Source organism: Tetrao urogallus (genome assembly GCF_951394365.1).
Source record: "Tetrao urogallus genome assembly, chromosome: 15".
NCBI classification, from domain to species: Eukaryota; Metazoa; Chordata; class Aves; order Galliformes; family Phasianidae; genus Tetrao; species Tetrao urogallus.
Window position 1 is genome coordinate 5,096,135 of NC_136828.1, and position 12,362 is coordinate 5,108,496.

General features: G+C 38.9%; 1 protein-coding gene across 2 annotated transcripts in view; it reads right to left on the reverse strand.

The window, feature by feature from the left end:
• Positions 1-3,362: 3,362 nt before the first annotated feature.
• USP7 (ubiquitin specific peptidase 7) overlaps positions 3,363-12,362 on the reverse strand; it is a gene marked incomplete at both ends in the record, with an annotated part of 61,460 nt that continues 52,460 nt past the window's right edge. For both annotated transcript variants that reach the window (XM_079542838.1, XM_079542837.1), the window contains 9 exons: positions 3,363-3,469; positions 6,206-6,296; positions 7,178-7,249; positions 8,498-8,617; positions 9,379-9,478; positions 9,904-10,004; positions 10,294-10,371; positions 10,470-10,578; positions 11,703-11,770. In XM_079542838.1, coding sequence (XP_079398964.1) covers positions 3,363-3,469; positions 6,206-6,296; positions 7,178-7,249; positions 8,498-8,617; positions 9,379-9,478; positions 9,904-10,004; positions 10,294-10,371; positions 10,470-10,578; positions 11,703-11,770 — 846 coding nt within the window. The remainder of the gene's footprint in view (positions 3,470-6,205; positions 6,297-7,177; positions 7,250-8,497; positions 8,618-9,378; positions 9,479-9,903; positions 10,005-10,293; positions 10,372-10,469; positions 10,579-11,702; positions 11,771-12,362) is intronic.

Sequence of the window (12,362 nt, forward strand, 5' to 3'; positions counted from 1 at the left end):
TCTGAACAGGCCATTTGCTTTCGTTTCAAAAAGCTTTTCCATAATGAACGAACAAGACACAAATCCAGGGTTTACCCTAGTCTATTTTATTTACAATATATACAGGTCCTACAGAAGAAAAAAAGTGTATGATTTCTCACAAAGGATATTAAATAGCAAAACCACAGCGCAGCTCAGACCTACGTGCTGATGGCAGCCAGCACAAAGGCCACAGGGGAGAGGAGGTCCTGGGGCCGGCTCTTGGCATGGCAGGCTGGATCCCAGTGTGGGCAGCAGCTGAGGTAGGACGGCACTGGGCAGCGCAGCTGGCCGGATGGACTGCCCCATGGCTGGGGCACAGCTGGCAGCAGCACACATTCGTCCTGGCGGTGCTAAGCCTTCTGGTACATAGGGTGGGTTTCTTGACTGTCACTCTCTAATCAAACTATTTCACTGGTGTGATTTGCTTTGATTTCACAGAATGCTTTGGACTCCTTAAGAATAAAAGGCACCGTAAACCTACAGGAACCACAGCTATGTGGAATGATTCACATGGGCCGTTAAGGCTGTGCTCCTCTGATCCTGTGTAACATGAAATTACATTCTTACTGCTTAACACTTAACGTTACCGTTGGTCATTTCATGCATTCACTCTTCTCCTGATAATTCCAGAATCTGAAATCTGAGTAGGAAATGGAGAGCACAGCACTTCTGAAGACTGTACTCCAACTGAACGAGACACCGCACCTGAGAAAACCTCCGTTCTTCTCCTCACAGCTGTGTGCTCCCCTATTTGAATAATAAGGTACACGTGCTCCAAGAAAAAAAGAAACATTTAAAAAACCTCCCGTTATTGAAAACAGTACACAGGGAATGTCTGAATGTATCATCTCAAAATTGATGTGGGAATAGCACAAATACTGAAACTTGTTTAAAGCTGTCGTTTAAAAACCAAAAGGCATCCAAAATTTACTTTCCTAGTGGTATTTTCTTCTGAAATTGCAATTTCTTAAGATATTTCCTAGAAGCTGCCAGCATCCCAGACATTAATGCTAGAATGTAGCGACGTTCTGATACAAGCTCAATTTTATTGCTGTCTGCTTAGGGCATACTACTGCTGATCAGAGTATCTAATTCTACAGATAAATTTGGAATACAAATCCTGACACATACTGGAAGCCTGCAGAGACAGCAGTTGTCTTGGACTGTGTTGTATTTCTCACCATTTAATTGCAAATTCACTGCAAAGGAGAACTTGATCCACTTAAGGCACGTGCCACTGAAGCACATCACTTCCCTCTACCTGTAACCTACGCACAGATGACAAAATAATGTAAACTTGATTGACTTGACTGGGAATAAGACATGTTAAAATCACCACAATATGAAGAACAAAAACACACCTAACAGAGATTGCTGCATTTTACAACAGAAAAAATACATATGTACCAGAAACATATCTTGAAATCTAACTTAACAAAACTTGGTGGTATTTTCAGTAATCAGCTGCACCTGTAAATGCATGAGGGCCATCACATGTATACAGCCCACCTACAAGATGAACGAGAGGTTTGAGCAAAGAATCCTGTAAGAACTTGGCTCTGCTACGAACGCGTGGAATTCATTACAGCCGAAACCTATCATTCTATTCAGAGATCTTACCTTTAGAGGCTGCAGATTTTAACTTTACACCATTTGTACGATTAGACTTGAGAATCTGGATGACAGAAATCTGTACAGGCAGAGTCAAGGCTACCACAAAGACTCTACCAGGAGCTTTACAAATTAACCAGTAAAATATTTTCTTCCATTTATCTTATTTGTACATGGCTCCTTCCTGGAAAACCCTTTCATTCATTAAGCTCAAACGCAACTAACTTGGGAGGTTAAAAATTCCAAAACCTAAAAAAAAAAAAAAAAAAAAAAAAATCTAGCAGAAAAACCCACAGATTTCCCCCCAAACTCCAAAACAATCCATCTGAGGGTTACACAGTCGTCAACACCAGAGAGAGAAAACACACCTTTTGGAAAAGCACAAAGAAGACATTTCCCAGAACTCGATTTCCAGAGAGAAATCTTCTTCAACGTCCACGTCATCACTCACCGAAGAAAAATTTTATAGAAAATTTTATTCAACATACAACATTTTCCAGCAAAAAAAGGCAATATACAGGAAGAGTTGTTGTACACTGCAGCTACAGAAACAAAATAAAATACTGGAAAAGAATGTAAAGTTAAGTGTGAATTGCTGATTCTATCTTTACTGCACTCAAAACTAGACACGCGGCTGGCTTTAGCTCCAAAATAAAAGGAAGCAGTCTGGGGACTGAAAGAAAACTACACACAATGAATATCAACATCAGTGAAATTCACTTGCAGACTCACCCAACAAAATTATCCTCCAAGTGTTAAATTGTACATGTTCATTCATTAAATATACAATTTCATTTTTTCTTTTTTTTTTTTTTTTTCATTTTTTCCTCCTTTTTTATACAAAGTCAACAGCTTACTAAACACTAGTGAGCATGCCCCTCTGTGCTAAAAGGCTATTTCTTGTGTTCTCCCCGTCTCTTCCCACGTTAACTAAATGAATGATATTTATAATCCTTTCACTTGCTTTTGCCAACTTTGAGTGTCATTCTACTTGCCAGAAGATGGCATAATAAATTGCAACTGTATTCAACAATGGCTGAAATTTTCATAAAAAGACCCAAATATCTCATTATAGGAGTCAGGGCATCCACTGGGCAAAACGGGATGCGAAGTAGTGACTAAATTAAATGAAAACTAGTTTATTAAAAAAAAAAAAGATTCTATGCAGCTGGAGGAGACAAAAATCCCAAATAAGTGCCAACAATGTACACAATGAAGTAGAGATTGCTATTTATTGATGACGTGAGTTTTTTGCATTTACAAATGCACAAAAATGTCATTTAAAGTATAACTGAAGGAAATAAATCTGATGTGAGTCTAAACATAAGACTTACTAGCTGCAGTGATGGTGAACACCACACCAGGAAAGGCAGCCAGCCAGCTTATGCCATCTATAAACGTACTACAGACAAATATTTTGCCAATGTCAATTGTTCTACTAAACTCTTCCCTCATTATGCTGACAATTGCCTTGCATTACGTTTACCATAAAATAACTCTCATTGGCATCCAAGCTTTATAAAAACACCTTCATTTTGCTCAAAAAGGGCAGTCAATAGATACAGAGAAGCCAAACTGAACAGCCTCAACAAAATAAAATTAACATCAGCAGCAAATCCTCTTGCTGAAGACTTCAGATATAGTGCACGTGTACCAAAGTTCTACAGTTGTTAAAAAGGTGCACACACACACTTATTTTGTCCCTTGCCTCGACAATCTGGTTTATTAAGTCAGTTATGGATTTTAATAGCTTTTTCAAGGTAAGTGTAGCGACTTCTCTTTGGGGCTTTATTGAAATGGTCAAGCCCTAGCCACGGCCTTGGATGAGACATGTTGCCTAGAAAAGAAAGAGAAAAAAATGAAGTTGTAAGACTAAGTTAAGAAGTTTCATTCACACAAACTACTCATATGTGCCCTGTCCAGTTTGCTAGCAATTGTACAGCACAGATGAGGACTGAAAAACAGTCCTTAGCCTATGGACAATAGGGCTGCTCTCCTGACCACTGCTTCCATTCCATTATTATGTTGTACAATCGTTTCTGGGCCAGAGAGCTGGTTTTCCTCTTCTTCAATCACAGGAGTTAACAGCAGTGAAACAACTGCTCAAGTAAAAGCTTGATGTAACTTATAGCCAGAGGCACACCAAGCACAGCACCAACTCTCACAGAATGGCTGGGGCTGTCTGAAACAGAAAGGCATCATCCAAACGTCGTTTAATACAGCAAATGCTGGTGGTTAAGTGATTGCTGCTGTATGAAGCCATCCTTCTCACCTGGCTTAAGTAGGAATATTCTTCAAATAGATGCAAAATGCAAATCAGTAGTTAATTAAGAAAACAGGTAACTGACCTTGTACTGAGTCTTCCGATTAAAAAATAGTTACATTTGGACCAGGAAGAAAATATACACAACTTTTCACTAGTGCAACTCAGCATTAATTTACCTATGGCTAATTTTCATAGAAAAAAATATACAATCCACGGTCTTGCAAATGGGCAAGGTTCCCTTTCAAGATGTCTGCAATGCAGAGCATGAAACAGCCTTTGAAGTGAAATGGTAACAGCAGAAACTAAATAGCCCTCCAGCAAGAAAAGCAAACTTTTACATTTCAAGACATCACCTGCCATCACTAAAGCATAAAACACATGACCTTTATGGTTGCCTGTATCTGCATTCTTGGATATATTTTCCTCAAAATATTCTCTCTCTTCAGCTGATGAAATGGTTAATGGCAAACACAAATGAACTGCCAATCTGACAGAGACCATCCTAATGTCTTCTAAAGAAAGGAATCGAGTCCTGTGCTGGTAGCACTGCTGCAGTTGTCATTAGAGGCATCCTTGAGTGTGACAGTATCAACTGACATCAGCTATGTTGGTAAAGTTAGAGAAAGGCAAAGCTTTAGTGTAAAGCTCTGCACACTGAAATACTGTTCATATAAGAACACGTTAGAGTGTCATATCCTCATACAGCAGGACAACCTTGGCCAGATTCTACCAAAGTGCATTATATAAAAGGGCAACCTTCTATGAACTCTCAAAACCCCTTAGTCTCAAATTCCCCATGACTGCTTCAACCATTTCACGTTCTCCCTTTTCCCATTCCTGCCATGTTCTGGTAGTATTGACCTGGTTACCTGGTCTTTTACATCACCTTGCCAGTAACAGCTCTAATTTTACTCAGAAAGTCCAACAGTTAGCTTTGGACTATTGCCTTCTGGTTCCCCTCACTCTGATGGCTCACAGAATGAAACCACGACTCTGCCTGCCCTAAGCAGACCAGAGAGGGTTATCTGTCCACTGACAAATTGTCTGCTTCCAAGTTAGCCATCTAGAGACTCCCCAAAATTTGTGCAGAAAAACAGGGCCCCTAGCAACACAAGTCCCAGTTCCTTCCCTATGCTCACTGATGGCTCGTTCACATGCAGATATTCCAAGTTTTGGCAAGTCCCCTCACATCCACAGCCATAAGCCTGGCTGCACAACGTACCATAATGAGATGGCTTTTTGCTGGGCTCTTACAAATTGCTCATTGATGGTACAGGCCTAAGTCTCTGTGCCTTTTGAAATAAATGGACAGTTACAGGATTTCTTTACAAACGTTAATATACCCAGAACACAACCTGAGAAAAATCAGAGCAAATTTGGCCCTAGTACAACCTGCCAACGACAAACAGAGCTCAGCATTGTTAGAAAAACAGAATTCTGGAGAGCAAATTGTCCTCAACCTCATTTCTGCCAGACGGACAAAAAGAAGCAGTCAGCTAAGCTGGGGGAAAAAGCCTTTGTGAATTCAAGGCCTTCAACAGAGCCCTGACTGCAAGCCTAAAAGTGCCATTTCCAGCTCAAACTCCCGAAAGATGACTGCGGTGAAACTCCTGACCAATCTCCTATGGTACCTATAGGTATCTCCTATGTGTGAATTCCTTAAGTAATAGTGCTTTAAATATCTGTCAAGTAAATAAGATAGCAGACCACCTCCACAGACAAATTCAGAACAGATCTGTATTTGTAGCTTGGTGAATCACGACTGAAGAACCCGAAAAGCATCCTATTCACGTATGTAATATTTTTGTTGGATTCTTCAGACTCATTAAAGAAATCAAGAAAGAAGAATAGCTTAGAGAAGTACCTCATGTAGTGCACTTAAAATAAGGAGCTTATGAGGATGCACTTCAGTGTTTTTTAAGAATTCTATGAGCACTTCACTAGCAACATGAGAATGAAATATAGGAGCAGATGAGCAATACAGACATGCAAGTAACATCCTAACTCTCTCTGTAAAGTATGTTTTGTGGAAACAAACCCATTTGGCCACTCAAGTGCAAACTTTTAACATGCAAACAAACAGAATATGCAGTAGCTTGTATGTCTGTAGAATATGCATTCTCAAGACTAAGAGTTAAATGTACACAAATACGTATACACAAATACCTGCTTAGTTACTATATAATATACATGAAGTAAAAATAACTACTCTGTTCCTGCATTCTGAGTTCATGGTAGCTGCACTGTAACAACTGGCAGAGCAATTTCAGCAGGTCAAAACAACAGTCGGGCTGTTTAAGAACTCACCAGGTTGGGGCTCAAAATCTTTCAAGTTCACTTCATACTCATCTTCATTGAGATACTGGTGTCGGCCCATCATTACAATTGCAAATTTAAACTAGGAAAAGGAAGAAAACTGTTAAAATACTGTATTAAAACAAAGCCTCCAAACCTGATTTCACAGCCTAACACACAGTTGGTTACGAATGGCATTCTACTGAGATCAATCCTGTTTTAAAGATCTTCATCAACTACTAGGACAGTGGGATAAAATGAACAGTCAGGAAATCATGAGAATGCCCGTGGAATACTGTGCCCAGGCTCCCCAGAGAAAACAAACTGGCAACTAACTGCAGATAGTCCAGCAAAAGGCCCTGTAAGGCACACAGTGGGCTGGAGCACAAGGCATACAAGCAGCTATGGAAAACGTGTTTATTTAGCCTAAAAAAAAAAAAAAAAGGCTAATGGGCACCTAGTTGTCAGTTAATGGACAGGTGATACAGTGAAGACCAAAGCACCCCCACAAAGCCCAGCAAAAGGACATGGGGTAATTATCACATGCTGCAAAACGATGAATTCTGATCTCAGGTAAGAAAAAAAATCCTCAAAATGACAGCAGTACAGCTCTAAAATATGCTGCCCAGAATGTGGCAGAACTTCTTCTCTTGGGAGTTTTAAAATCGCAGCTAGTTAAAATCCTTGGCAACCTGAGTTAACTAAGTTAGCTCTGGTTTAAGCAGGAAACTGAAGTTGTGAGCTGTTGAGCTTTGGTACCACCTAAACTCTTCTAGGTTATTGTGCTGTTCTGTTGAGTACCCCTTCAATCCAGTACAGTACTATTCCTACACATTCTACTTAGTTATTCTCAGAATGGGCATTAAGGCTAATAACTGCTTTACTGAATAACATCTACACTTAAATCTACTGCCTTCCAATTTCTTAAAGCAATATTACAGACTCTGCAGTCAGCAATAAAACTCACTGCCAAGTTGTCATTACCTTTTCAAATTCTTTTTCCTGTATGTCCAGCATTGTCTGAATCCGCTTCATGACCTCTCTGAAGTGTTCGCCCTGATGATCACAACAAGATTTTTAACACACACACACGAAAAAGGAAACAAAAGGGGGTGCTGTTGGTATTTTCTAATTTGAGCTACATCAGAATACTTTGCTACCTCAATCTCTCAGATTTTGCTGAAATAACTGGAATGTCAACATCATCCACTACAACAAACAATCAGCAACGAACAACTTGCTATAAATTCAGCACCTGCAAGTCTTTGATTCATCATTATACAAACCATTGCATGACATATGCAAGTCAGGTTAAAGTTAAGAACATTTTAAAAATCCACAGCAAAACATGGGTTCAGAAAAGCCCTGTTTTCTTAGAACCTTTGCAGCTGCAATGCTCCCCCCCCAAGTAGTAAATTCTGTAGCATTCTTCTGTATGCTGTTTATGAGCTGCTGAAAATACACTGCTGGATGGCATCTACTTAAAGATCTATAACACAATAGCTGCCATAAGGAAATGTAATGCACATGATTTCCACCATAAATTAAGACAAGATTTGATTCTAAATTTTCAGACTTTGCTGTGCATTGCTCAAAAACACAGGAATACAGTGAAGTGTCACATGATTCAGAGATGTGGCCATTATTTCTCACTCCAAAACCATCTACAAAATTAGGCACGTTTCATATAAACCAACACACAAAGACCAAAGCAGCAGTTTAGAAGCACAAGTGCTAACTGCCCTCAGGAATACACTTTCCTATTGAAAGGAGGAGTGTGACCTGCACTCTCATTGGAGCAGTATCACATGAAAACTTAAACTGAGCTTTCGAAATTAGCTTTCCCTCTTGTATCAATATAGGAAGCATTCAAAAAACCAAACAATCATTTCCCATAACAGTGTATCTCAAGAAGCCAAGCAACCATGGCTTAGGCACTTTTATCAACAGGCATACTTTGCAATTCCTAACGCAGTATTAGCAATAGGATTTTAAGTAGTTGCTGGCCTTGGGTTTTGTTTTGTTACTTTGCTTTTAAAATGAAACAGAAAGATCAAATATTACATTTACAACGTTTCAAGTCTGTCTGATGTGGAAGATCTACAAAGCATCACTGAAAAACTGAACAGTTTTTATGTGCAAAAAAACTAAGACAAGTGATTTATCCACAAAACTGATAAACACAGAACCTTTATACAGGATTTTTCCTACACATTTTTACATTAATCAATTAATTTTACTATACTTTTAGAAATCATTAAAGATATTATCCCATAGGGAGGGAGAAAAGGGAGGCAGACATACCTGGTGTATCCTCAGCAAGAATGGAATTCCAAATGTCCCAAAAACCTCTTTGTGGAAATGTGCCACTGTGATTAGCATCTCATTTTCTTTATCTATATCTACCTGGTCCAGAGGAATTTCCTAGATCCAGGCACAAAGTTATGACTGCAATTAGCTAAAGCTAGCTGTGTTGTTAGCGATGCCAAACAAGTCAATTTAAACAATCAAAATAAACACCCTCTTTGACAAAGTCCTGTCTATGCCTCCCCACCCCCAATAAGGCAATTCCCCTGTCACAGCAGCACTGCAGCTTCCCATACTCAGTACAACACTCTTGGTTTGCCCAAGTGGCTTTTTTGACATGCAATCTTCCACTACTTAGGAAAATATCCCAGCCCTTCTGTCATCATTACAATTTCACTTCTTTCTTATTTCTGAGTTTAGAGGCAAGTTAACATACTTGCAGGATGAAACATTAAGAGAAATCACACACTAAGAAACAAGATTTGGCTGAAGAAACTCTGATTTAAGAAGAAAAGGAAACAGCCTTCCAGAATATAATTCTGCATATGAAAGTGGGTTCTCAGCTTAAAAATTTAAATCATGAGCCCCCAAACATCCCTTGGAACTACTGCTAAGCCATCCTATGGATAGGCCACTGCCAACTGTTCTCATATGGTTATACAAACCTATGTCAAAATTTAAAGAATGGAACTGTGACAGGGTGGCAGACAAAACAAAGGAAAATCTTTGGAAAGATCATCTTTATAAAGACACACGTGTCAACATGTATTCCAGCCTGCTGCAAGTACTGCGGCATTTGGAAAATCAGCACCCAGGAAAAGATGATAACCACTTAAAGTCTTTCCTCATTCAAAGGCAAGTTCCAAAGCAGCACTTACCTCTATTCGAAACGTCCGACTTGTTGCGGGCGACAAACACTCTAACAGCTCATCTTCCTGATGGACACCAATTATTTTGTAACTTACAATTTCTAGCAGCCTTAAAAACAAATTTTAAAAAAAGCTTTAGAAAAAAAAAAAAAAGGTGGAGGACGAATCTATTTTCAATTGTACCAGTACAAAAAACTAAGAGTTTTCCATCATTTATAAAGTCATTTTAAAGAAAATGACTTCACTTTTTGCTCCTGAGAAGTGAACAGTATGGAATACTTGAATTAGAAACATTATTGAAGCGTGAGCTGCGACTGATGAATCTTCGGCATCTCAAGAACGCAACTTAATGAAACACAGGATGAATAATTACATAAGGTTCCTACTTTCATTTAGTAACAACTTTTAGAGCGAATCTTGAAACTTTTTAACACAGTATCAGCCTTTATTTGGTAAGTTTCCATAATATTTTAAGTTCTAAGGCTAATTTTCTGCATGTAGCCCACGCGATCACAAAGAAATCCAAACTCTTACCTTAATTTCCCTGAACCTTTTTCAGAGAGCTCTACAACTTTTTTACATTCTTCTAAGAGGTCCCGCACACACCCATGCTTATCTGGATATACTGTTATTTCCTGTGGGATATTTAGAACAGAAAAGCAATCAGAAAAATCTGGAATTGTACTCCATCACATTAAAGCACAGAATACAGCAGGCTCTTCATCAAAATCCATCTTTTAAAAATAAACATTACTGAAGTGAACACCTTCACCTGAACGCATTAAGAACTGGCCCCGTTTTGGTACAAGGCACAGCCCTTCTCTAACACCATGTTCTTCCAGCACATCAACAGCACCACAACCCCAGCCTAGCAATATGGACTAAAAAATAACCACCAATAAGAGTAACAGCAGCCTCACTCACCTCTTCCCTAAATTGGCTATTTAGCCATATGCATTTAAAACTTCTTCTGTTCTCAAAATCAGTTATTTTCATTTTGAGCTTAAAGAAGAAAAGAGAAACACTTTAGGCATACTTTGTATAGGGCAGATGGCATTTTGTTTTTTTTACCCACGCCAACAAAAACAAAAGACTCTTACCTGTTGATAGTAAAGCTTTTTAGGTTGCCTAGGCTTGAAGAACTGCAGAAGATCTCTTAAAGTACCTTCATAATTGTGCCTAAGGGGATTACCAGGGCCGTCCCTATAACTACGAAAGAAAAATGAAAACCCTAAATCTCTCTCCACAAACAGTAAATCGAAGTTCCAAGAACGCTTTTATATCTGGCTACCAGTTCCACATAACTGCTAGCACAGCCTAAGCAGCATTGCATTTGGTGCATTAATGATTTTTTTAAGAACAGGCAAAGGCTGGGAGCAGAAATACCAGTCACTGTGTGCCTTAGCTCTCTTGGATGTTAAAAGCTCACCTTTAATCCTGCAGTAGCAGATCTACATTCCTCTGAAACTACTACAGCAGCACTACAGTCACATGCTTTTGACTGTGAAAGATTAATTTGTGGAGTCACAGGACACAGCAAAATTCCAGTGACCATAGCACTGTAAACTATACAGAGCTGTCCAAACTGGGACAGATTTGTTGGTGAGGAAGGGAGATACCTGCAGGTTAATAAAGAGCCCTCTACATTTCCACAAATACAAGACATTGAGTCAGTCTGTGTGCAAATATCTGTAATGACAAATTTTCTGCTCTCTATGGATTCAAATCCAGTTTTACACAACTCTGCCAGAAAGCACCACTTAAACAGAAGCATTCCTTTTAGAAGCTGAGTGAGATCACAGTAATTCTATTTTGTTTGGCCAGGATGGAGTTAACTTTGTTCACTTACAGACTCCCAACAAATAAACAATAGAAATAAAAGTCAGAGTCAGGTAACTCCTGCACATAACGTTTTTAACAGCAGCAAAAATCCTGCTTTTACTTGCATCTGCTTCTGGTCTCCTCCATTCCAGAAATCTACATTCACTGAAATAGTATCTCTGTTAGTTCAATAATTCAAGCCATACAGTAAGGCTCTGAAACAATTAATGGCTTCAGAAATTCTGTTAAAACAGGGATCCTTTAAAACGCTTCTGTCTCTCCATTTTACTTACTCTTACAAAGCGTCCAATTCATGGAGTCTCCAGTGTCAGCCACTGTAATGGTCACTAAACTGTCTTGGCAACTCACTGCACTAACATTTTATTGGTAAATAAATGGTTTGCAACCTGAAGGAAGCTACAAACTAACTGCAGCCTACTTATTATTGGGCTAAGTATTTTCAAAGGTATTTTAGACACAGAAAACCACACATAGAAGAAAATCTGTCTTACCCTTGAGACTTGAAAAACTGTAATAGCATTGGATCTGTATTAAGTCTTTGTGCAACTGTCTTTGCAACCTGCAAATAAAGTTGTGTGTCAGTTCTGCATTTTTTCAATTATGGCATTACACTGCATTCATACAAGATAGTTAACAGCCAATGGCTGGAAGGGACCTCTGGAGGTCATCTGCTCCAACTCCAGTCATTCACTGTAGTACTTCAAGAATATTATGCTACAGAAATTCTGTGAGACACAAGCCATGTGTTTACTTCTCCAAGGCTAAAGAAACTCCACGTATGTAACTTCTGAACAACGAAGAGAATAAGATTTTCAAGAAAATAAGAAGAAATTTCTCTCTTGCACAATAAACTACAGTCACCAAAAGGCCAAAAAATCCACAATAATAGCTTAACTCTTACTTTTATAATCATAGTATTACTCGGGAAATAAGCAAAAAACTCTCGAGGTTCTTCACTTCACCCAAAGGACATTAGTTTTCTGGGTGGTATCACCTTATTATTCCTATCAGTATTTCATGCTGCAGCCTCACAGAAAGAATTGGAATCTTCTGCCTAGTTTTCCCTTGCCAAAAGGAGCTGTAAAGAACTTAATATAAAAATGAAACAAGTGAGTCACCGAGAAGCAGACGCTGAGGAAGGATAGCAGAAA